The 27,061-nt window shown below is 38.2% G+C and overlaps 1 protein-coding gene across 1 annotated transcript in view; it reads right to left on the reverse strand.

Annotated features, from left to right (window-relative positions):
* Positions 1–27,061, reverse strand: part of Dock11 (dedicator of cytokinesis 11) — a 210,185-nt gene that overhangs the window by 134,785 nt on the left and 48,339 nt on the right. Inside the window, exons 2-6 of the mRNA XM_055604932.1 lie at positions 22,971–23,087; positions 22,652–22,741; positions 21,497–21,579; positions 20,368–20,437; positions 19,914–20,009 (exon numbers count right to left, since the gene is read on the reverse strand). Of these exons, the coding sequence (XP_055460907.1) occupies positions 19,914–20,009; positions 20,368–20,437; positions 21,497–21,579; positions 22,652–22,741; positions 22,971–23,087 (456 nt within the window). The remainder of the gene's footprint in view (positions 1–19,913; positions 20,010–20,367; positions 20,438–21,496; positions 21,580–22,651; positions 22,742–22,970; positions 23,088–27,061) is intronic.

Raw genomic sequence — 27,061 nt, forward strand, 5'->3', positions numbered from 1 at the left:
TGTGATCCTGTAATCTGATATTTAAAGGACTTTGATCATGAAAAGAACATTATTTGACCTGATCATTCCTGCCAACTACTCAAAGCAAAGTATCTTGAAATACCAACTACCTGTGTCTCCATACCATCTCCATTTACTCTGGCAAAGCATCTTGAAACACCAGCTATTTATTTCTCCATAGCATGAACAAGCAAAATTATACGGATGTGCTATGGGCTATTTCATTTTAGAAAAAAAATAAAATAAAATAATAATAATGCTTACAGACATTTTGGACGTGTTTAAGCGCAAACTATTTGTGAATGAATACCAAAACAACCCAGTATGAGGTATCCCTTCCCAAATCAAACTGATAATTGCTGCAGCTTCTATTTCAGGTAGTAGACATATGAGCTATACAGTATCAACAGAAGGGAGACCAAGCAGAAAACAGCTTGTTTTTTAGTGTCTCGAGTAAATGTTACTTTACTGAGACCAAGAAGTACAGAAAGTATGCTTGTACGTGCATTTATGTCTTTCATACATTTATATGCAAGCTGAGTAGCCTTTAACTGAAGTGCTTGGAGCTGGAAGGGTAGTTTTAATTACATCTTTTTTTTTCCATTTTTAATGTTTTTCACAATTTATTCATTATATATTTCTATTGAAGCCTCCTCCCTCAACTTCCCCTACTCCAACCTGCCCTACCTCTTCCCACCTATCCCCTTCCCCTAGTCCACTGAAAGGGGGAGTTCTCCACGTTGCTATCTGCCCATAGCTTGTTAAGTCTTATCAGGACTGCCTGTATCCTCTTCCTCCTTGGCCTGACAAGGCTACATCACCAAGGGTGAGTGATCAAAGAGCAGGCAACTTGTACAACCACTTTGGAAATAAATATTGTGCTTTCTCAGAAAACTGGGGATAGCACTACCTCAAGATCCAGCTCTACCATTCCTGGGTATATAACCCAAAAGATGCTCCACCATTCAAAAGGACATTTGCTCAGCTATGTTCATAGCAGCCTTATTTGTAATATAATATCCAGAATCAGGAAACAACCCAGATGACCCTCAATGGAGGGAAGGATACAAAAACTAGGGTACATCTATACAATGGAATACTACTCAACTATTAAAAACAAGGAAATCATGAAATTTGCATGCAAATGGATGGAACTAGAAAAGATCATCCTATGTGAGGTAATCCAGAAACAGAAAGACAGGCATTGATTACATCATTAACCCAAAAATCTGAAATCAGTGAATTTGGGATTTTTCAGATGAGAGGTACTCAAGTATTTCTTTATGTGAATACATATTTAATATTATTATATTATATTATATTATATTAATTATACTATATTATATTAATTATACTATACATATAACATGATGTATATAATATAATTAACCCACAGTTATGTTTATAAAAAGAAATCTATATCAATATACAAGAAAAATGATAAACAGAAATGACTACTATAGCCAGGCAGGATGGCACATGCAATAGATCACATTTCTTAATAAAATGATGAAACCAGAAAACCTACCATTACATACTGAGTTTATTTTCAATGAATAATTTGCCGAGCATTGAGACTTTGTACATATATGACTTTTTAAAAGTTATGGCAATATTACATGAAAAAATCAGAATATATCTTCTAGCCAAATTAACATTATTAAAAAAAAAAAAACTTGCAACCCAAATCGAATTTTAATTGTGACCAAATCTAAAACTCAAAGTGTATAGATTTAGTGATGCAGACAGAATTTGCTTGCAGGGCCCACAGAGGCCAGAGAAGGAAAAACACAGAGCAAAACATTTGTGACCTAGAGTCAAATTACAGTCTGCACAAATACCTTCACATACATCTGTCTCACCAAGCAAAGACATACTGCAGCAGCTACCACTTCCAAGATTAACAAAAGGATATAAAATTATAGGAAATCACTTCCTGTTCCACAGCAATTACACCTCACAGTGACACTGTAGGTAGTTCACAAATCAGAGAGCATTTGCCTAAAAGAGCACTTGAAAAGAACAGATGTCTCAACGTTTTAGGATCCTGACCCTCATCAAAGATCTGTGACAATGTCCTTGAAGCTGCTTATTTTAGTCTGTTCACTTAAACATGTTTGGACAAGACCAGACCAGACAAACTATAAGATAATTTTGTCAGACTCTACAGTCATTTTACTGAACATGAAAAAGTTACACATTAGCATTCCTAGTGACAGTTATCCCCCCATACAAACACACACATGTGAGGCAACCCATACATTAGAAGTTCACTGAACAAGTTACACATTAGCTTTGCTAGGCTCACAGTTATACTCACAATACACATTTACATGTGAGATGCCCCATACAACATTAGAAGCACAATGTTTGCACAGCAAGAAATTGTTTTGTTTGTTCTTTTTTTGAAATAGAGGCCTCACTGCATTGCTCAGGATGATCTTTCACTCCTCGTTCAACTGATCCTCCTGCCTCAGATACCAGAGTAGCTGTGACTACATGGGTGTGACACTGTGTTTGGCTTTGGAATTTTTTTTTAAGTCATCACTGTGTAAAAATTAGTTTCTGAAAGAACAACAGATCAGGAGATAGTTATGATTTCTTCTCATTCTAAACCTCAATGATATACCTGGGTTTTTGAAAAATAATTTTAAGTTATTTTTTATGTATATGGGTATTTTGCCTCCCTGTATGTATGTGCACCATTTGCATGCCTAGTGACCACAGAGGCTAACAGAACATCTGATACCCTGGGACTGGATTTAGAGACGGTTGTGAGATGCCACATGGGTGCTGCTAATGAAACCTGAGCTCTCTGAAAGAGCACCAAGTGCTCTTAACCTCCCAGCCATCTCACTAGTACCACTGTAGGTTAGGCTTTAACTTCTGGGGCATCTGCAGGTCCCTTTTTGAAAGAAGAAAGAAACATCCTACATCAAAACTCCTCCGGAACCAAGAAGAAATCAGAATCATGACATTTTCAAACTTTCCAAGATGAGGCTATTTAGGAGACAGGTAAATATTTTTGTACATTTCAGAGAGAATATACATGTTAAAAAATAATTCTACATCATAGCTTTCATGGAAAGGCCTCCCAATATTTTGAAATCAATAAAGATTATTTTACCATTATTGGAGGATATATATCTACCCACATCTTACCTAAAAAAAAAAAAAAAAAAAAAAAAAAAACAAACATATTTAAGCTCACAGTGGTCACTACTTAGAGTCTGAATGCTATGACATCCACAAAGATAGTCTTTCCCACACCCTTCAGTGGCTTCCCACTAATATTAGGACAAAATCTAAGCCATGGGAGGTGCAGAGGAGAAGCAGGCCAGGGAGGATTCATTAGTGACAGCCATAGAAAAAGAAGCAGCTCTGCACTGCTACTGCCTAATCAGGTGATCACAAATAACAATGTTCTACACACTTCCAAAAAGCACGGACTGAAGGTTTTCACAATAAAGAAATGATAAATAAAAACATATACTCAATCTAATTTAAACATGATAAAATGTATATAGGTTTCCAAAAACTCAGAGTTAGCATTAATTCATTAGCTTATAATTAGCATGTAATTCATTTGTTTGTATGGACTAGTTAAAATTGCCAGGTAAGCCTAGCACTTGGGTTCTTGTGTTGTGGAGCCTGGAAGATCAAGACCTTGATATGAGTCCTGGCTACATGAAGCCCTGTCTCAAAACAAAACAAAACAAACAAACAAACAAAAAAACCAAATAACAGTAATAATAAAAATAAAATTTAAATAAGTTAAATCTCTGCCATAGTTTAGTACATAGTACATAAAATGATCTCAGGTTACCATGTGTGTATTTGAATGCTATCCATCTTATATTTTGAGGCACACTCTCTCAGTGAACCTGAGTTGGCTGGATTGGCTGACCAGCAAGCACCATGATCTTCTGCCTTCCTGATTCTGGGATTACAAGCACTGCAGAATGTGGCTCTTTTACATTGGTTTGGGGGGGGGGGTCAAATACAGCTTCTCATGCTTGAAGGGCAAGCACTTTACCAACTGAGCCATCTTCCTAGCCTGCACCTGTATATCTAATCACATTTCTCCAGCTACAGTGGTTTATGTGTCATTACTCAAGAACCCCAATGGAACCCCTTTAAGTTTTTTCTCTTCCTACTCTTAGCCAGAGATCTCTTGCCTGAACAGTTACACAATCCCCTCTCTACGTTTTTCAGGACTGTACTTGAGCCTCATCTCCTTGGAATAACTTTTTCTAAGTACCTATAAACATTGCAGCATTATTGTGCAGTTTGAGGCCTCTCCAAATCTACCTAATTCATCTAGCTCTTCTTAAAGTTTATTATTTCTTTTTAGAATATTAAGGGCATCTATTGCTTTAAGTCCAAAATAATGCTTATTAAACTCATTAAAGTTTTTAAAAAAAATGAAAAATTCATCCTCCAATATATTATCAGTGATTTCATCCAATAAAACAATATTTCTCTGCAATACCCACAACCCTCCTCATCCCCCTTGCCTTTATTATTTCTCTTAGACAGTGACCACAGATGACAATTCCCCATCTTACTTAATGAGAAGCATGGATTCTGAAGAATGGTCTATTCAGGAGAGTAAGACAGACAGCAAGCAAGAAAAGCCGATTCTCAGGGATCAGATTACACCAAGTCTTTTCAGGGCTCTGAGATGTTGGATTGACCTTTTGGACCTCTTCTGGACCAGGCACAAAGGCTACTTGTCACTCAATTTCATCAAAGATGGAAAACAAACAAGAAAGATGGAGTGCCTACTACCCTGTCTTCCAATTAGGAAAACCTTTTTCATCTTTTATAACAAACCACAAGGGTGTTTACCTATGTGTGTCATCTAGAGTGTGGATACATCCTCTACATTATATGAACCAGAAATCCTAAGGAAAAAAAGCTCTGAAGGATAAGAAACAGAGTAGGAGGGGCAATAGCAACATCAAAATGAAGCAGGAGGATCTACTTAACTGTTATATTAAACTAAACAGAATGGAAGAGCTAGCATTGAAAAGGAGAAAGCAGGATCCTAGCAGTTGTAAGACAGAGGTGGGAGGATTACAAGTTCAGGACCAGCCTGGGGCTGCATTGTGAAACTCTGGTCTGCAAGGAAGACAGGGGAACAAGAGCCATGCTGAGTCACAGAACTGTTCTAAGCAATGATGGAAGGAACAGTAGGGAAGAATCCCCAAAACTTTATAAGAAAACTGACTTACATTTCATTATATTAACTGTCAAGAAATTTGTCTTTCTGGAGAACTCCTTCCAGAAGGTTGGCAACGCATCTCTCTCCATATCATCTTAGACACCTATCACATTTGAATAGATTTCATAATTCTACACTATGAGAAACTGGGTAAAGAGTAATTTTTCTTTTTTCTTGACTATTTCTATCACAGTTGAGCTCTAGAGATTTTTAAAATGAATTTTAAGCAAACCATAAAAGAGGATAGCTACAATCCATTATTTTCTCACACTTTCGACAAAGATGGCCTTGCTAAACTTCTTTCCATCTTTCCCTCCTGTTTCTTGCTCCTCATTCACTTCCTCCTCCTCTCTTTCTTCCTTCTTCTCCATGACTTTTTTTTTTTTTGAGACAGAGTCTCACTCTACAGCCCAGACTAGCCTCAATCTCAAGGTGATATTTGTGCTCCAATCTCGCAAGTACTGGGCTATAGGCAAGAGACTGCATACTCAACTATTTTTCTTGCTTAAAGTTTTGATGGCATCCTTTTTCTTGCATAATCAGGCTTATGTGTCAGTTACTGGCCTCTTGTAATCCTCGATTATTTATATTTATAATATAAATAACGACTAGCTTGCTTTCTGCCTTATTGTCTCTGACTAAGTGCTTTGCTCATATCAGTTAATCCTCATAAACAACTTTGTGAGGTTACCACTATCTTCATCTCCGTGTCACAAAAGAGAAACTGAAGCTCATAAGGATACTGGGAACCAATCAACTTAATCTAGCATGGCTACCACATTTGCATGTGCTCTGTATCTATTGCATCCACACTCATTTGCCTTTGGAACTCCCTTCCTATAAGGCCTAGCCATCTCAGATCCCATGCTCATGGAGTTGGTATCTGAACAACCATCAAAGAAATAATTACATTTTATTATTTGTCTCACATATCAAAAAAAGTCATAAGCCCTAAGGACCACATGTGATACTTCTCCATACCTTCCAGAAAACTAATACCCTCTACTTGTATAATTAATGATAAATTTTAGGATTCCTAGGAGGGTCTGATATATAGAAAGCACCTAATAAATGAATTTTGAGCAGTAGTCACTCAATAAAGGGGGAAAAAAACAAATTAGTGAGAAACCCACTGCCTATGATAAACAAGTATTAAGCCATTTTTTTTTTTTTTCTGTAAGATGCAGTCTAGTAGATTGGTACACACAAATGGAGCAACAAATAAAAATAATAGATCTTATCATCCTCTTTTTCTAATACACAGTGACCTTGAACTCCCAATAATTACTTTCATGTTGTACAAGTTTTCTTAGATGAAATTCTCTTTTGATTTGCTGTTCTTCCTCTACTAAAAAGAGAATTCTCTTTCAACAGTCAAGGAATCATAAGGACTTCTAGTCTCTAGATGTATTACAAATGGCTCTCTTTTGTGGAAAAAAAAAAAAAAGAAAGGGCACCAGAAGTGAGTCATATGTCAGGCAGCTGAACTTGCAACCCCAATAACACACCAAGGCGCTTCAACATTTAATTGCTGAGAATGGGGAGTAGAATGCCTGAGGAATGTGATCAAACTGAGCCAAAAAGATGCACAAAGGTGGGTGTCCCAAGGGTCAGCCAAGAATGCACAACCCTTTTAAACAAAAAAAAAAAAAAAAAAAAAAAAAAAAACACCCTCAAGATCAAATTTTTTCCTTATTCCACATATCATTATATTCCTTAGGAAAGATAATTCTAAATACCAGGGAAGGTCATGCCCGATAGCATACCCATCTAATCCACATTAATTTTTCTCAGTGATAGGGAACGAGCTAAAAGAAAGCAGATGTTTCTAGCAGCTACTTAGGAAAGAAGAGTGCAACTAAACAGGCTCCTCTTAGGACTACAATCCCTGACTAAGCGATTATGTATTCTCTACAATTACCTTCAGCTTCTCTCAAGTCCTATTCCAAAAAGATACACAAAAGTGGGTGTTCCAAGGGTCAGCCAAGAATGGAATATGGAATTGGAATAGTGGAGTGGTTTCTCACTAATTAGAAGCACAAATTGGGAAAATTGCTTATTGTAATAAAGCTTGTCCTGTCTTAACATGACTGCTAACAACAGGCAATTTAAAAGTGCTGGGTTAAAAAGAAAAGTTGCTGTGTCCAGACAACAATCAATGCCTTTGCCTCTGCAGGAGCTGCATAAGGCCAGTATCCCTTCAGGGAGAGGGAATGCTTGGGCACAGTGACTCTGTAGAGTAACCCTGTCTAGCTAGATACATCATTAGCAGCTCTCCCACCACCTGGGTGTCTCAGTGACACTTTGTTGATGGATAATGAGGTAATCCAAAAAGCACTTTGGGAAAGATAATGACAACTGCAGTAAATAGTAATGACTATAACTTAACTGTTCTGGGCTAATTGGGGAGGAGGGTGCAATGCACTGGGGAAAATATTTTTATTCCTGCATCAAGAACTCAGCGTAGTCCATGTGCCCTTCTTTTCTGTAGGGTCCATCTATATCAACTTGAATGCTGTGGCAGTCACAACAGGAGGTTTAATTTCTTGAAAATAGTCCACAGCATTGGCTGTGTTATTGATATTGTGTAAGACTGCATGGTTGCCTTCTCAAATAATTGTATAAATTGAGTCTTCTAATTCCTTTTGTAAATCAAATGGACTATGCTGGGCAACTTCTGATCCTTTTCCATTTTACTTTTCCATTTTCACTCATAATTCTAGCTTTTCATTTCCTTGTTCTTTGAATATATTATTCATGACACCTTAAAGGCCTAGAAGACTCAGAGTTGTTTATTTAAAAAAAAAAAGAGCTCAAGTTACTGTGAGTAATTTCAAACATCTTCCAGAACTGCTTCTACATAGCACTCCAGGTTTGGGTATCTGAGACATAATTCATATATATGTATGAATATATATATATATATATATATATATATATATATATATATATATATACACACACACACCCAGTCTAGCCTTGAACTCTATCTACCTGCCACCATCTTACAAGCACTGGGATTACATGCCTGTGCCACCAGGCCCAGCTACTAAAGTAAAAATTTTTTAACTCAGAATATTTTGGTTTTTATGTTTTAAAATCAATTAAAAAAAACTTTTGTATACGTAATATGCATGAAGAAGTACAATTGCCAGGCACAAGGGGATATGCAAGCTGATGTCAAGGTCCATTACAGAGATTCAGATAATATACACAGAAAATTGGCTTCTATGGGCTGTTATTTGCCAGTGAGTCATGATTAGTACCTAGGCCCTTCTGCAACAGCTTCTTGGCTACTGGGAATTAACAACGACTCTCAAAGCATGAATTTGCTGATAAGAAAAGATCTCTGGGGATCAGTTCTGTGAGCCCAGTCACTGTGATGCAGGTTGCTAAAGCTTCCATTGCTTCTCACCAGTGCAGAAGGTCCCATCAGACAGAGAACTCTGGCTGCACCTTTCTCAAGTAGAGGAAAATTACTCACCTTCCCATTTGCTTATGAAATTAATTAGTAGTCTTTACTTGGAAGATTCACATACTAGAAACAAACAGAAATTTCCTTCCAGCATACCCCTTATTCTGTCATTCTTTGGCTTTAGTTAAACCTCTTCCCCCACTGTCTACACGTGTTGGGATGGCTGCTTTCCTGACCCGTGGGTACTTAACTTCTCATTAAGCCTGAACCAATGCAGACTTCTGAAAAGCTTCTCCCCACCCTGTGACAGAGCGCCTAAAGTCCCCACCCTGTGACAGGGCACCTAAGTTTGCAAGGTCAATGCCCTCATTATGCTTTGCTTCACAGAACTGGACCCTTGCTTTAGCAACTACAAGACCACTACCATTTCCAGCCCTTTGCTTATATTATATACATTCATAGCCCCTCTGTTCACAGTGAACAAGCAAGAGTAAAAATGCAAGAGCAAACACTCAAGGTATAACTAACCCATGAATGGGACAATAATAAAAAACACATTAGTCTATATAGAATAGAGAAACTTTGGCAAAATCTCTGAGAAAGTTCTGGCTGATCCTTCCTCTCATGCTTGTTCTAGTTTTGGCAGATTCCCAAATACAATAGTACTGCTTTGGCTTCAGAGGTGAAAGCAGAGAACATGGGACATAACTGTAACTTGCAGTATTCCAAATAGCGATCTCCAATCCATAATGGACAAGGGTAGGGACAAATGAATCCTATAACCAAAATAACTCTCAACCCTCACCATGGTCCTTATTTTTCAAAATGATTTTGTTAAAAGCTATGTAGCCTCATATGACCAATTTGGTTACTTTCCTTTTTGCTTCTCCTGTCTACTGTTCTATAGAAGTTTTAAGACAACAGGCTAGGGGTGCAACTCATTTGGGGGTCCAACTCATTTGGTAGGGTATATTCCTAGCATACATGAATCCCTAGTTTCCATCTCTGGAGGTGGAGGCAGGAGAACCAGAAATTCAAGTCCATGCTCAGCTATATAGCAAGTCTGAGCCTAGCTTGGGACAAGTGAGACCTTATCTCAAAAAAAAAAAAAAAAAAATTAGGAGAAGGACAATATGGCAGCACCAGGAGAACACTGAGTCTGAGGAGCAGGACAACATTTTTCGTACAGCGACCAAGAGACTGAACTCTGGGCCCTAAAAAAACAGCGATCATGGGAATCAGTCGGGTCCACGATTAGGTCACCCACCCAGAACCCGGAAGAGATCCCGGGTCCCACAAGCACTAGGTCGCCAGACCAGAGCCACATGCCTGTATGTCCTGATCACCTTCCCAGGCTGATCGGTAGGCACAAAAAAACACCAGAGACTGGGAGTCTCAGTCACGAGAAAAACCCACAGTGAAGGAAGGAAATGGTACTGACTTGGGTCACCCAGTATTTCCCTGGAAAAAGTCTTGCAGACTGGCAGGTACAAGCCGCCATCACTGAACTGGGCTCCAGCCGCCTGTGCGCCCCAGGGTACCACAGACTGGAAGTCACTGTCGGGAGAAATCCTCACAGGGAACGAAGCAAAGGGGACTGACTTAGACCCAGTATATCCCTGGCAAAGGACCCGCAGACCGGCCCAACCCAGGGACCTGCTGTGCGCCAGATAGCCTATGTTACCAGGAGAACGGTACTCACCCACCACAAATTACCCCTTGGGTACTGGGGTAGAGAGCCCCAACCTCAGACCTACAGAAGCCCTGAAGCCCCGAGATCAACCCCCAGATACTGCTCCAAGAAGCAACCACTTTTCCCTAACAAAACTGACCAAACCACGGGAGAAACAGATTACAGCAGCAGATCACTAAATTTACAGCAAGAAAGCCAGAAGCAGGGCAGCTGTCTTCAGGACTTCTCCAGGTAAGAGGAGAGCCCTCTCTACTAACAAGGACCACAATTACCACTCAGATCTCTATGCCTGAGGTGAGCAGCGGCAACTCTTGAAAAACACTGGCCATCCAGTGACTATACCCAAAAAGCTGAGAAGGCTTCCTTCAGGAAAAACCATCTTCCTGCCAAGGGGATTCTCTCCACCACAGGATTCCAGGAAGCACCAGAAACTAACTCCAAACACCTAAGATAGCCCAATGGGTAGAGGACAGCGTAAAAGCTCAACCAACAAAAGACAGAGCAATATGGCATCTCCAGAACCCAGCCATCCAGGGGCAAGTAGCACTGGACACCCCAGCATAATTGAAATTCAAGAGGATGACCTAACATCTATGCTCTTGAAGAAGATAACAGAGGAAACAAATAAAATGCATAAAGACTTAGAGGAAGATAAATTCAAACAGATTATTGACATCCATAAAAAAAATATAGGAAGATAAAAATAAACAGATTATGGCCATCTGCAAAGAAATATAGGAAGTTGCAGCCAAACAGTTTGTGGCCCTTAGATGGGAAATGCTTAAATCACTGAAAGAAATAAAAGTAAAAGAGGACTGTTCAAACAAACAGCTGCAGGAATTCAAGTAAAAACAGGAAAATACAGTTAGACAGATGAAGGAAATCAACAAAATGGCTCAAGATCTGAAGATAGAATTGGAAAAATTAAAGAAAGCACAAATGGAGGAAATTGTGGAGAGAAAGAACTTAGGGAAGAAAACAGGAACTACAGAGGTTTGCATAACCAATAGACTACAAGAGATGGAAGAAAGAATCTCAGGTGGGGAAGATACAATGGAATAAATAGATGTATCTGTCAAAGAAAATATTAAATCTAAAAAATTCCTGACACAGACTGTCCAAGATATTCAAGACAACATAAAAAGACAAAACCTAAGAATAATAGGAATAGAGGAAAAAGAAGATTCCCTGCTCCAAGGCCCAGAAAATATTTTCACCAAAATCATTGAAGAAAATTTCCCCAACTTAAAGGAGAGGCTAATAAGAATACAAGATGCCTACAGAACACCCAATAAATTAGACAAGAAAAGAAAAGCCTCCTGCTACATAATAATCAAAACAGTAAGTATACAGAACCAAGAAAGAGTACTAAAAGCTGCAAGAAAAAAGGCCAAGTAACATATAATGGCAAACCCACTAGAATCACACCTGACTTTTCAACAGAGACTATGAAAGCCAGAAAGGCCTGGACAGATATCATGCAGACCCTAAGAGAACACAGATGTCACCCCAGGCTACTATACCCTGCAAAACTCTCAGTACTCATAGACAGAGAAAACAAGATATTCAATAACAAAAACAAATTTCAACAATACCTACACACAAATCCAGCATTACAGAAGACACTAAAAGGGAAAATACAACCCAAGAAAACTAGCTACTTTCAAGAAAACACAGGAAATAATTAACCTCACTACAGTAAAAAACAAACAAACAAAAAAAAAAGCAACCAAGCACACAACCTTAGGACCACAGCCAACATCAAAATCAAAGGATCTAACAGCCACTGGTCATTAATCTCTCTCAACATCAATGGACTCAATTCTCCAATAAAAAGACACAAACTAACAGAATGGATGTGTAAACAAAACCCAGCAATCTGTTACATACAAGAAACACACGTAAGTCACAAAGATAGACATTACCTGAGGGTAAAGGGTTGGAAGATGGCTTTCGAAGCAAATGGACCCAAGAAGCAAGCAGGAGTAGTGATTCTAATATCTGATAAAATAGATTAATCAAAAGAAATGGGGAAGGACACTTCATACTCATCAAGGGAAAATTCCACCAAGAAGACATCACAATCCTGAACATCTATGCCCCAAATACAAGGGCACCACATTTATAAAAGAAACATTGATGAAACTTAAACCACGCATAGATCCCCACACATTAATAGTGGGAGATTTCAACACCCCACTCTCAACAAAGGGCAGGTCACCAAAACAGAAATTAAACAAAGAAACAATGTCTCTAACAGAGGTCATAAATCAAATGGACCTAACAGACATTTACAGAACCTTACACCCAAACACAAAAGAATTTACCTTCTTCTCAGCAACTCATGGAACCTTCTCCAAAATACGCCATATAGGTGGTAACAAAGCAAGCCTCAACAGATACAAGAAGATTGAAATAATCCCTTGTATCCTGTCTGATCACCATGGAATAAAGCTGGACCTCAACAACAACAGAAATAGCAAAAAGACTACACACACATGGAAATTGAACAACTTGCTACTAAATGACAGCTGGGTCAGGGAAGAAGTAAAGAAAGAAATTAAAGTCTTCCTAGAACTCAATGAAAATGAAGACACAACATACCTAAACTTGTGGGACACAATGAAAACAGTGCTAAGAGGAAAGTTCGTAGCACTAAGTGCCTTCAAGAAGAAATTCGAGACAGCTCATTTAAGCAACTCAATGGCCCACTTAAAAACCCTAGAAAAAGAAGAAGCAGACACACCAAAAAGAAGTAGATGGCTGGAAATAATAAAACTCAGGGCTGAAATCAATCAATTAGAAACAAATAAAACAATTCAAAGAATCAGTGAAACCAAGAGATGGTACTTTGAGAAAATCAACAAGATAGACAAACCCTTAGCCAAGCTAACTAAAAGGCAGAGAGACACCACCCAAATCAACAAAATCAGAAAAGAAAAGGGGGACATAACTACAGACACTGAGAAAATCCAAACAATCATTAGGACTTACTTCAAAAGTCTATAAGCCACAAAATTTGAAGATCTAAATGAAATGGACAATTTTCTTGATTGATTCAACTTACCAAAGCTGAATCAGGACCAGCTAAATAAATTAAACAGTCCTATATCCTCCAAGGAAATAGAAGCAGTCATCGAAAGTCTCCCTTCCAAAAAAAAGCCCAGGACCAGATGGTTTCAGCGCAGAATTCTACCAGACCTTCAAAGAAGAGCTAACTCCAATTCTCTTCAAACTATTCCACAAAATAGAAACAGAAGGAACATTACCAAACTCATTCTATGAAGCCACAGTCACCTTGGTACCTAAGCCTCACAAAGACCAAACAAAGAAAAAGAATTTCAGGCCAAATTGCCTTATGAACACTGATGCAAAAATACTCAACAAAATACTTGCAAACCGAATACAAGAACACATCAAAGTTATCATCCACTATGACCAAGTAGGCTTCATCCCAGGTATGTAGGGGTGGTTCAATATATGGAGATCCATCAATGTGATCCACCATATTAACAAACTGAAAGAAAAAAAAAACACATGATAATCTCCCTAGATGCTGAAAAAGCATTTGACAAAATCCAACATCCATTCATGTTTAAAGTACTGGAGAGATCAAGGATACAAGACACTTATCTAAACATATTAAAGGCAATATACAGCAAGCCTATAGCCAACATCAAACTGAACGGAGAGAAACTTAAAGCATTCCCACTGAAAAGAGGAACAAGACAAGGCTGGGCACTCTCTACATATCCCTTCAACATAGTTCTGGAAGCCCTTGTTAGAGCAATAAGACAGTTGAAGGAGATCAAGGAGATACAAATTGGAAAGGAAGAAGTCAAATTATCACTATTTGCAGATGATATGATAGTATACGTGAGTGACCCAAAAACTCTATCAGGGAACTCCTACAGCTGATAAACACCTTCAGCAAAGTGGCCAAATACAAAATTAACTCAAAAAAATCAGTAGCCCTCCTGTATACAATAGACAAAAGGGCTGAGAAAGAAATTAGGGAAACAACACCCTTCACAATAGCCACAAATGACATAAAGTACCTTGGTGTAACCCTAACCAAGCAAGTCAAAGACTTGTATGAAAAAAATTTCAAGTCTCTGAAGAAAGAATTAGAGGAAGATATGAGAAGATGGAAAGATCTCCCATGCTCATGGCTTGGCAGGATTAACATAGTAAAAATGGCCATCTTACCAAAAGCAATCTACAGATTTAATGCAATTCCCATCAAATTGCCAACACAATTCTTTACAGACCTGGAAAGAAAAATTCTCAACTTCGTATGGAATAACAAGAAACCGAGAATTGCTAAAACAATCCTCTACAATAAAAGATCTTCTGGAGGTACTCCATCCCTGATCTCAAGCTGTACTATAGAGCAACAGTTATAAAAACTGCATGGTACTGGCATAGAAACAGAATGGTGGATCAAAGGAACCGAACAGAAGACCCACAAATAAACCCACTCACTTATGGACACCTGATCTTTGACAAAGATGCCAAAACCATACAATGGAAAAAAGATAGCATCTTCAAGAAATGGTGCTGGTCTAACTGGATGTCTACATGTAGAAAAATGCAAATAGATCCATACTTATTACCCTGCACAAAACTAAAGTCCAAGTGGATCAAAGACCTCAACATAAAACCAGACACATTAAATAGGTTAGAAGAAAAAGTGGGGGAAACCCTAGAACTCATAAGTACAGGAGTCTACTTCCTGAACAGAACACCAACAGCACAGGCTCTAAGAGCAACATCAATAAATGGGAACTCATGAAACTGAAAAGCTTCTGTAAAGCAAAGGACACGGTCATCAAAACAAAGCGACTGCCTACACATTGGGAAAGAATCTTCACCAACCCTTTATCTGACAGAGGGCTAATATCCAGTATATATAAAGAACTAAAGAAGCTGAAAATCTACAAACCAAGTAATGCACTTAAAAAATGGGGAACAGAGCTAAACAGAGAATTCTCTGTAGAGGAATATCGAATGGCAGAGAACCACTTAAAGAAAAGCTCAACCTCATTAACCATTAGGGAAATGCAAATCAAAACGACCCTAAGATTTCACCTTATACCCATCAGAATGGCCAAGATGAAAAACTCAAGTGACAACACATGCTGGTGAGGTTGTGGAGAAAGCGGAACCCTCCTCCATTGCTGGTGAGAATGTAAACTTGTACAATCACTCTGGAAATCAGTCTGGTGCTTTCTTAGACAACTAGGAATAGCACTTCCTCAAGATCCAGCCATACCACTTCTAGGCATATATCCAAAAGAGGCTCAAGTACACAATAAGGACATTTGCTCAACCATGTTTGTGTCAGCTTTATTTGTAATAGCCAGAAGCTGGAAACAGCCCAGATGCCTCTCAACTGATGAATGGATGCAGAAATTGTGGTACATCTACACAATGGAATATTACTCTGCAATGAAAAATAAGGAAATCATAAAATTTGCAGGTAAATGGTGGGACCTAGAAAGGATCATCCTGAGTGAGCTGCCCCAGAAGCAGAAAGACACATATGGTATATACTCACTCATACAGACATATAACATATGGATAAACCTACTAAAATCTGTACATCTAAAGAAACTAATCAAGAGAGAGGACCCTGAATAAAACGCTCTATTCCCATTCCGAAAGGCAAAGAAAATGGACATCAGAAGAAGAAAACAGGAAACAACCTAGAAACCTGTCACAGAGGGCCTATGAAAGGCTCTGCCCTGCAGACTATCAAAGTAGATGCTGAGACTTATGGCCTATGGTTGGGCAGAGTGCATGGAATCTTATGTAAGAAGTGGGAAATAGTAAGATCTGGAGAGGACAGGAACCCCACAAGGACAGCAACAGAACCAGACAATTTGAACACAGGGGTCTTCCCAGAGACTCATACTCCAACCAAGTACCAAGCATGGAGATAACCTAGAACCCCTGCAGAGATGTAGTCTATGGCAGTTTAGTGTCCAAGTGGGTTCCATAGTAATGGGAAGAGGGACTGCCTCTGACATAATCTGATGGCCTACTCTTTGATCACCTCCCCTTGAGGGAGGAGCAGCCTTACCAGGTCACAGAAGATGACAATGCAGCCACTCCTGATGTGATCTGATAGACTAAGATCAGAAGGAAGGAGAGGAGGACCTCCCTTAATAGTGGACTTGGGGAGGGGCGTGCGTGAAGAAGGGGGAGGAGAGGGTGAAACCAGGAGGGGAGGAGGGAGGGGCTTATGGAGGGATACAAAGTGAATTAATTAATACAAGTGTAATTAATAAAATTAAATTTAAAAAAATTAAAAATTTAGATGAAAATTGCATTCCACAGCAAGAGGAGAGAGGGATGGAAGACAGGAGGGAAGAAGAGAGGAAGGAAAAGAAATGGTGTGGAAGGAGGAAGGAAGGGAGGGAGGAGGAGACAGAGAGAGAGCAGAGAAGAGAGAAGAGAAAGATAAGTGAGAGAAGAAAGAGAGGTGAAATATAAGCACCTGGGAATAAAAAGAGACAAAGCAAAGAACCCAGCTCAACTGGACAAGTCACTGGCTAGCTGGCAATAAGAAGCAGCTGGCCTCTTCACCTAGCCCATGTGGTCACCAGGTTACCTCAGATCTACCATCCACTCTGTGAATTTATGGCTCCTTCCTGACCCCTGTAAGTGTAGGAGTTTTCAGCCTCAGAGGAAGATAACAGCCAAGCTGAACACTCAATCTTTGCTGACTGTATCTTCTTCCTAGTACTATAATAAATTACTCCAAACTTGGTGGCTTAAAACAACATAGATTATACTACATTATATTTCTGTAGGTTACAAGTCTGACTGGTCTCACTAAACTAAAACCAATGTAGGACAGGGATCTCTTTCTACTCCCTTGCTTTTTTTTTTTTTTTTTTTTAGCCTTCAAGAGGATGCCCATCTTCTTTGGGATTGTGACTCCTTTCTCCATTTTCAAAGGTAGCCACATACCATCTCTCTATGAGCCTGCTTCTGGTCACATCTTTTCCTCCAACTCTCCTTTCCTGCCTCCCTCCCTTCTCCACTTCCACATGTCAGCTTTTTTCTTATTCTGGGCCTGCCTGGAAAATTCAAAATTGTCTCCCTATTAGCTTATTAGCAGATTGAATTCCCTTTTGTAATGTAAGCAAACATTTACAGGTTCCAGGGATTAGTACACGGACATCTCTGGGGACTCGTTAGTCTTGCTACCACACCAATGTGTATTTTAAAAATTATAAAAGAAGATATAAACCATGAACATTTTTACAGGCAACTGGCAAATGGAGGGTTTTTATTTTTGTTGTTGTTGTTTTTACCTAAAATAAAGTTTTCTTGAGAAGTTAAAAAGTTGTCAGTAAAGCAAATTGTAATTAAATGGATTTCAAAAATAATTTAAAACAGTCTTATGGCAAATTGCTTAGTAAGTCTTAATTTCTAACTAATGTCTTATGAATCCAGATTTCCTTATAGCATATTTTCTTAGCGCTGTGCTAAACCTAGGGTACAGATAAAACAATTTAACATTTTGCAAATATTATGCGAGGAATGGAGTCTAATCTTTAACACACAAGGGTACATAGTCAGATGAGGGAAATACTTTCTATAGCTCAGTAGAATAGACCTGGCAACCATTAATCATATATTTCAAAAGAGCTGGTAAAGATTATTTGAAATGTTCCCAACACACACATATTTACACACACATACACATTCATGCAATGGTGATGAATATTTAGGCTAGTGCATATGCCAATTATACTGATCTATTCATTGTTTATTATGCAATATACACGCATTGAAAGTTTACATTGTAATCCACAAAAAGATACATTATGTATCTTTTAAAAGGTGTAAAGCCTTAGAACCATTTTCTGACAATGTACACAGAGTTATAACCTCCACACATTTACTTCTCAACCTGATGACTCTGATAGGACAAGTATTATGGCACTCAGATAATGAGCATGACAGTGTACTGGCCAAGAGAATAGGCTCAAATCCTACTTTTGAAAACTTGGAGCTCTGTATGCTTTCACAGAGGCTAGAGGTCAACACTGAATGTCTTCCTTTATCATTTACCACCTCATTTTCTGAGACAGTCTTTCAGTAAAACTGGAGCTCACAGTTTCATTTAACTTGCTGATCTACAAGCCCCTTTGATCTACCTGTCTCAGCATCCCAAAGGTTGTGATTACAGATGAATGTAACGTTATCCAGATTTTTGTTTATGTAGGTACTAGGAATCTAAACTCTGGCCCCATGTTTGCATAGTAAGCACGTTACCCACTAAGCCATATCCCCAGTGAGGGAGCTCTATTTAGCCATCAGGTTTCTCTGTGCCTATTTTACTGGATCTGTAAACTAATAATAGCAATAATAATAGTGCCTATTTCATAGGGATGCTATGCAGATTCAATTCAGAATATAAAAATGAGATGCAAAATAAATTTGGTATGTTGCTTAAAATACATTAAGCCCCCAGTAAACATATTCTCTTATTACTTCACATGTGAAAAAAAAAATCCCATGTTCTTATGTAATAAATACACAGGAAAGATCCTACAATTTAGTTTCATTATCTTAGGGACTGGAAAATGAAAGCGAGAACAAGACATGGCCACTAAAGGGAAAGCAGCAGGCAAAATATTAAATTAAGATAGAATTTGAGTCTTCCTTAGGTAGACATCCATGGTTTCTGCTTTCAGACTATTTGAAAGCTAGAATGACCTTCCATACTTAATGGAACTATGAGTCATCCTCAATAAACCACATGATCTTATATCGAATATCTGAAAAAACAGTTATATTAGGTATCATGGAAGAATTTGTTTCTCTGCTGAGAATATTCAAGAAGCTTGTTTGCTCTTCCTCTGGATTTTAATGGCTTTTCACTGCCTCCCATATAAAAGCCAAACTAATGCCCAACACACTGAAGGCTCTGAATGGTACTCGTTCCCTTTCAGTGTTGTTAGTTTTGTCTTCCACACAACTTCACTCTCTGGTCACACTAATCCGTTTTCTAACTAGGCTCTTACCACCCTAAGGCACTGTTTTACATAGGAGTTAATGTGTTATGTTTCTAACACAGTTTTGAAGCTATGGGACACATAGAACTCCTATCTTAGATATCAATATATTTCCGCACAATCACAATTAGGATTTAATAAGCGTCAAATTCATTCATTAAATCCATTTTCACATAAGAATCTCCGATGCCTGTTTTTATAAAGCTATTTTCTTCATTCAACTGACAACTTTCTTCTTAAGTTTCCTTATTCAGACAATAAGAACATCATTACATATCTTTAAAAAGTTGACATTTCTAAATTTGTTCTGAGGTTGGAGCTTTAAAAATATGCATCTGTTAAGAGTCTTTCATTAAAAGATTTTTGGTTGGGGAAAAATGAGAACAGACATATGTATAAAAAAGCCATAATGAAACCTATTATTCTACATGTTAACTTAAATGAAAGATTTTTATGAGGGTTCCTTAGAAAATGAACATTTCTCCAGATTTATTATGTATGCCAATATACTTCAAATGATAAATTAATATAACTACTACCCACCTTCATGGTTACTGTGATGGTGCTATTTACATTTGCTTTATGTAACCAGCCTTGTTTTATCACACCACCCTTCTGAGAACATAAAGAAGATGAATCCTGAAATAGAATAAAAGCCATCAGTAAAATAGCAGTCAACAAGCAATACATGTAGTCAACATTTAACAGACTCAGAACTAGTCCTGTTCCTATTTCCTAATTAAATATAACATTATTAATCTCCATAAATATTTAAAATACTGACCATAGAATGGTAAGCCCAGTGATAAAAACACAGTAAGTCACTCAGTAGTTACTAAAGTGTAATCTATTATTAAATTAAAAACCATTCGTTGGTTAGAAAGCTGACCACAAATACTCATAACCACTTGTTCTTGCATCTTTCATTGTTCCTTAAAGAATTCACTTTCAGCAAAAGTGACCCTGAAGAAAAGCATACCGCTAGCCCAGGCTTTACCTCATCTTTCTCGCAGTCTTCATCAATCTCAAACACATGATTAGGAATCTTTTCTGGTCTCAGAGACTGGCTGAAAATGCAAGAATATTCCTTCAGACATTGAACACAACTTCCAAACATCATCAACAAACAAGAGCTAGAGAACTCAATTTCATTTTTTGGAGAACCAGAAAATGCAGAACAAGAGATTGAAAAGTACTATCTTCTTTTCAAATGCAAACCTTACTCCTGAGTAAACATGCAGAGCTTCTGTTTGCTTGTTTGATTTTTGCTAAGCAAAAATTCCTGACTAAGCTACCTTCTCAGCCCTGAATTATTTATATATAAGGACTTCCACATATGCAGTCAACTGCAAAGTTAAAACAGACCAGTAGGTATCAACAAGAGCAGAAGTTGCTAAGGAACATAGGCCAGGGCTGTTAGAAGTAGCAGAACTTTATCTTTTCATGGGTCAGAAAGCAACACAATGTCATTTTTGGCTCTCCCATTTGTTTGCTTTAAGAAATTAGCCTGATAATGTTAGTAATTTCTTTCCTGGGAAAATGATTTTAAAAGCTATAGGTGGCTGCACAGATGTCTTGTTTCTACTTTGTTTTTTCCATATTTCCTAGACGAGACCAGCACTCATGCAGAGGAGAAATGGTGGAGATGGGAAAGTTAAAACAGGTTGATTAGGTGAGTCAGACCCAGCCAGTTAGTAAATAGCAGACTTGAACCATGACTATTGTATCAGTGTTCTCATGACATTCCTTCAACTTCACTGAGATTCTCCCCTCCATGCACCCAAGGGGTATCAGCAGTTGCCAAATTGACCTTCTAACTTCTTTACTGAAACCACTAGAAAAAGGTTCCCTATATTTTCCAGAATGAACAAAAGATTATTCTGTAGTCAATATGGATCCACAAAAGGAAGTAAGCTCACATATACTTGGAAGGGTGTCAATAAAGCAAAGTGAAAACATACTCAACTAGTCAAAATATTTCAGGAGCCAAATACCTTATTGTTTTAAGTTTGAGTTATTATAAATTATAACAAGTGTTTCAGAAAATTTTTCCAAAAACCAAATAATAACAATAATGATGATGATGATGAAATAATAATTCTATTTTCCTTGACGTCTAAACTTACCATGGCAACATCCGAAAGTCCCCAGAGAAGTCTTCATATTTATAGTTCACCACATGCCAATCTGTGCTGTAGGTCTTAATACACTATAAGAAAATAGAAATCATAGGAAAAAATACAAGGAAATATTTTTATAGTCTGGTAGAGCTGAGCATGGCAGCACACACCTGTAACACCCAGCATCCAGAGGGCTAAGAAAGAAGGACCATGAATTTAAAGCCAGCCTAGGCTGTATAGCAAGTCCCCATCAGAGACTAACCAACCAAAATCTGGTAAAACACCACAGACTTTCTAAAATAAGTTGAGTTATGTTGGTATGGGCATTGTCCCTTGGGGATCAAGTCTGAGTCCAGTGGTTCTCAAACTTTGGGTCACAACCCTCCCTCTTTTTTTGGTGGGGGGGGGAGTTGAATGACCCTCTCATAGTGGTAACTTAAGACCATCAGAAAACACAGATATTTACATTATGATTCACAGCAGCAGCAAAATTATAGTTGTGAAGTAGCAATGAAATAATCTTACAGTTGGGGGTCACCACAACATGAGAAACTGTATTAAAAGGTCACAGCATTAAAAAGGTGGAGAACTACTGATCTAGCGAACTGACAACAACAAAACCCTAATTAGTATGTCATTCTGAAAACTCTGACTTCAAGTCCATGAAGAAGTACTCAAATCTACAAGAAAAAATGCCAACAACAAATCCTATGCACTACTTATAAATACTTAAGCTTTAGTCTCACATCATACAGACTTCTTACATAAGTTAATTAAGTTTAGTAGTTTTATTTCCCATTATAATAAAGTAAAAAGTGCTTTCACTAGTTTATAAACTAAATTTGAACTTCACAGATGTTTAAATGTTTGTTTGTTTGTTTTAATGCCAAATGCATATGCTAGGTGGCTGGAGAGATGGTACAGCAGTTAAGAGCATGTACTGCTCTTGCAGAGGACCCAGGTTTTGGTCCCAGAACCAATATCAAGTGGTTTACAACTGTCTGTAACTAGTTTCAGGGGATCCAATGGCCTTTTCTGGACTATATGGACACCTGCCCACACATGGTTCACCTAAACTCATTCAGGCAAAAACACAGAGAAATAATAAAAAGAAAAGAAAAATGAAACAAATATCCTTTGGCTGGACACTGAGCCCCTTACCTCTTTGACAAATAAGCTTTGGGCCTTCTTTTCAGCATCTTCTGGTACAGTAGACTGCACTGTTCTGCACTGACGACCAATCACGGAGATCTAGAAAAGAAACCATGTTCTTTCTCTAGGAACTGGCTTGGAAAATAAAGTGGCTATTCTTTTTTTTTTTTAATTTTATTTTTCTTTTTAGTTACATTTTGTTAACTCTGTGTCCCAGCTGTATCCCGCTCCCTCATTCCCTCCCCAACCCCGCACTCCCTCCCTGGTCTCCTCCCTGCCCCTTTCCAAGTCTATGTGGCTATTCTTTTAAAAAGCACTGTGTACTCACAGATATGTCTTCCATGGGGAACATAAGCAGATCTCTGAGGGGATCACTGTAAATCTGCGTTTTTCGTTGGGTGATAACATTCTCATAGTCCAGGGGTTCAATGACCTTGGCCTTCTCCTTTGTAAGAGACAAGGAAAAATTTTTTTCTGTCAGACTCTCAGAAAACAGAAATTCCTTTTTGTGTAGCAAAGGTACACTATCTCACACAAAAAAAGTGATTGTTGCCTGGTGGTGGTGACACACTCCTTTAATCCCAGCACTTGGGAGGCAGGGCAGTCAGATCTCTGTGAGTTTGAGCCAGCCTAGTCTACGTAGTGAGTTCCAGGACAGCCAGGGCTACACAGAGAAACCCTGTCTCGAAAAATAAACAAAGGGGTTTATTAATAGTAAACCCCTTTAGTTTATTATTAGTAAACTAATAGTACATAAAGTTACTTTAATATGAGAAACCTTCTCCAAAAGTGCACACACACACAGCACACACATGTGAACACTAAGCACATGCATAATCACACTCCTCCTTGCTGTGGATAAAAATTTTAAAGAAATAGTATCACTTTCTATATATCTATATGTCTTACAAAAAATACGTTGAATGTAAATAAAAGTGGCATATTATTTAATATTTAAAAGCCTGTGAGTCATTTAGTGAATGTACATATTTGCTGTGTACCTAAAGAGAAGAAAACATGGAACCTCATGTTCCCTTTCTATGCCAGATACACAATCCAAAGAGTGCACTACATTCCAGGTTTTCTATGGCAAGCATGAGTCCTGGAGATGCTTAATCCTTCTGACAGGACAGGAAAGAGTGAGCTTCCAGGAGGCAAACTCTGTGGACTCTAGCTGGAGTGCTAAGTGAGCTGGCCATTGATACTAGGGCCCCAGCCTGAGGCTCATGTTACAAGGAACAGGGTCAATAAAAAATGAGAACTCATAACATGACATAGTATGATAGTAGTAGTAATACTAATGATGAAGAAGATGATGATAATGACAATAATAGCAGCACCAAATGAGTTCTTTTAAAGGATTGTATTTAGTACTCATTCATGCATATGATGTGCTTTGATGAAGTCCATACCCATTCTCTCCTTTCCAATTCTTCTCCTACCTCCCCTCTTCTCTCTCTCAACTTCTTGTTTAAAATTCCACTGAATCCATTTAGTGTTGCCTATATGTGCATGGGTGTGAGACCCTCTTCTAGAGCGTGGGGTGGCTTCTTAGGGCCTATGTCCCTGAAGGAAACCAACTCTCCCTTGCTCCGCGGCCATCAATTGCCAATAGCTTCTGAGCTCTTTCTATACAGCAGGTACTTGCTAAGTGTTTTCTATGTATTTTCCAATGTAATGCTTCTAACAACCTATGAAATGGGTATAGTCAATTCCCCTATATTACAGTTGAGGAAGTCCTGGGCTTAACTCAGGTAAAATAATCTGCTTATCTTCAGAATCAAAAGTCAACCATAGGTCTCATTCTTTCTCTCATGCAGTCCCTCCCCCACTCAGAAATACACAAAGATATTAACATACAATGTCTTGAACTTAAATTCCTCCACTACCTACCTGCCTATCATTCTTTCACTGAACATACCATGATCTATTTTTAATTCTCTGACTATTCCAAGGCAGGAAGCCTCCCACAGTACAAAACCTAGGCCTGTGATTCAAGCTGCATCTCGATGAGAAGAAAGGAAGAAAGGACTAGCGCCCCACCTTTCCCTTCCAGCAAGATTCAGTTGTGAACTGCTAGTATCAGAGCCAAAGAAAAGCTTTGGTTTGTTCACTGTGCATGACAGGCATCCAAGCATTAATTACAGAATGAACTTTAAGATATTCAGATTCAGTTAAAGCCATGTCTTGATACACTGTTTTAAACAATTACATGTTAATTGTTTGAACAATATATGTTAATAATTTCTAATAAGGATGTTTTACTGAAATGAAATTACTTAAATTGTATTGATAGAAACTGAATAAAGATTTAAGATCTATTAAATGGTGGCTAAAGAGTTGGCTGGGTGGTTAAGAGTACTTGTTCAGGACTATTTCTAACAGGAACTCAATGACTGGCTCTTTGGCCTCCCCACCCCCCAAGGGAGGAGCAGTCCTGTTAGGCCACAGAGGAGAGCTTTGCAGCCAGTCCTGAAGATACCTGATAAAACAGGATCAGATGAATGGGGAGGAGGTCCCCCCTATCAGTGGACTTGGAAAGGGGCACGGTGGAGATGAGAGAGGGAGGGAGGGACTGGGAGGGAATGAGGGATCGGGACACGGCTGGGATACAGAGTTAATAAAATGTAACTGATAAGAAAAAAATAAAATTCAGAAAAAAAAGTACTTGTTCTTAAAAATACTCAGCACCCATATAGAGGTTCACCAGTTCCTTGGGCACCAGGCATGCATGCAGTGCAAAACACTCATACAGAAAAAAATAAAATAAATCTAAAAGAATTTTTAAAAATGTATTAAATCTTCACCACAAAGAAATGACATATTTGAAGACATAAATATGTTTAACATGACTTAAAAATATACATAATTTAATATTACATGGCACCATTATTATGTACAATTTCCATGTTTTTTTTTTGTGTGTGTGTGTGTTTGTTAAATGTTTAAAAATGAGCTGGGTGTGCCTTTAATCCCAGCACTCAGAAGGGAGAAGTAAGCAGGACTCTAAATTCAAGGCCAGCCTGGTCTACATAGTGAATTCCAGGTTAGCCAGGGCTATATACTGAGACCCTGTCTTTAAAAAACTGTTGAAAAAAAAGGGGGGTTGGGATATATCTCAATAGTAGAGCACTTACCTAGTATGCAAAAATCTGTGGGTTCAATCCTCAATACCACAGAGTTTTTTAAAAAATAAGATAGAACTAGTCATCAGATTCAATGTGTAACTTGTTGGATTAGCATCCATTAGCTTCTCTGTATAATAATTTCACACATAACTGTTTCAAGTACCTTAGCGAAAGGACAAAAAGAAACTCTTCCTTTGGCTTTCTCAAGTCGCAGTAATATAAAAAAGGCTACACCAAAAATGAATGTGTTTACATGTAAATTATATGCCTTCTAAAAATAAAATCAATAATATCCCCACATTTTAAAAATCATATAAATATACTACAGTTATAAAAAGAGGGTTTTACTTTCATTTCAAACTGCCTCTGAGTCTTCATTTCTATTTCCTTTGGCACAAGTAGCCGTATATTAGAAAAATTAGAGTAACTGAGTACCACAATGCTTACCCTTAATGCGGTGGTTCTCAGTGTGTGGGTCACAACCTTTTTGTGGGTCATAAAACAGATACCCTGTATATCAGCTATGTACATTACAATTCATAACAACAGCAAAATTACAGTTATGAAGTGGCAACAAAAAATATATGGTTGGGGGATCACCACAGCATGAGAAACTATATTAAAGGGTCGCAGCATTAGGAAGGTTGAGAACCACTGCTCTAAGAGAAGACCTAGACCTGTGAACAAGGATTCACCTCTATGAAACAAAAAAGAGAAAGAAAAAATAAAAGGGAACAGAAACCCTACATTTCCCTTCTAATGGGATTCAGTCATCAGACAAGGAAAAGGTTGCACTTACGGAATTATCATGATTTAATATTGGTTCTTCCCAGCAATCTAGACTATAACCTTTATGAGTTTGCCTTTTTCTTTTATTTTTTTAATCATATCATTAGACTCCTATGGTTATGAAACAAAAAGCTCTTTTACACTTAGGTTTTTCAGGGGGGTGGGGTGGGTTTAATCAAAACACATTATAGGCATGTATGAATGTTCAATAAAATATTTTAAATTAAGTATTTAAAAGATGAAAGCTGAGCATGCCCTTAATCCCAGTGCTAGAGAGGTGGAGGCAGGTGGAACTCTATGAATTTGAGGCCAGCCAGATCCAATGAGTTCCAGGCCTGCCTGGCCTAAATAGAGAGACACTCTCTCAAGAAAAAAAAAAAGAAAAGAAAAGAAAGAAGGAAGGAAGGAAGGAAGGAAGGAAGGAAGGAAGGAAGGGGAGGGAGGGAGGGAGAGAGAAAGGGAGGGAAGGAAGGAAAGAGGAATGGAAGAAAGGAAAAAAATA

Source organism: Psammomys obesus, unplaced genomic scaffold (genome assembly GCF_907164565.1).
Source record: "Psammomys obesus unplaced genomic scaffold, mPsaObe1.curated_primary_1811, whole genome shotgun sequence".
Taxonomy (NCBI): Eukaryota; Metazoa; Chordata; class Mammalia; order Rodentia; family Muridae; genus Psammomys; species Psammomys obesus.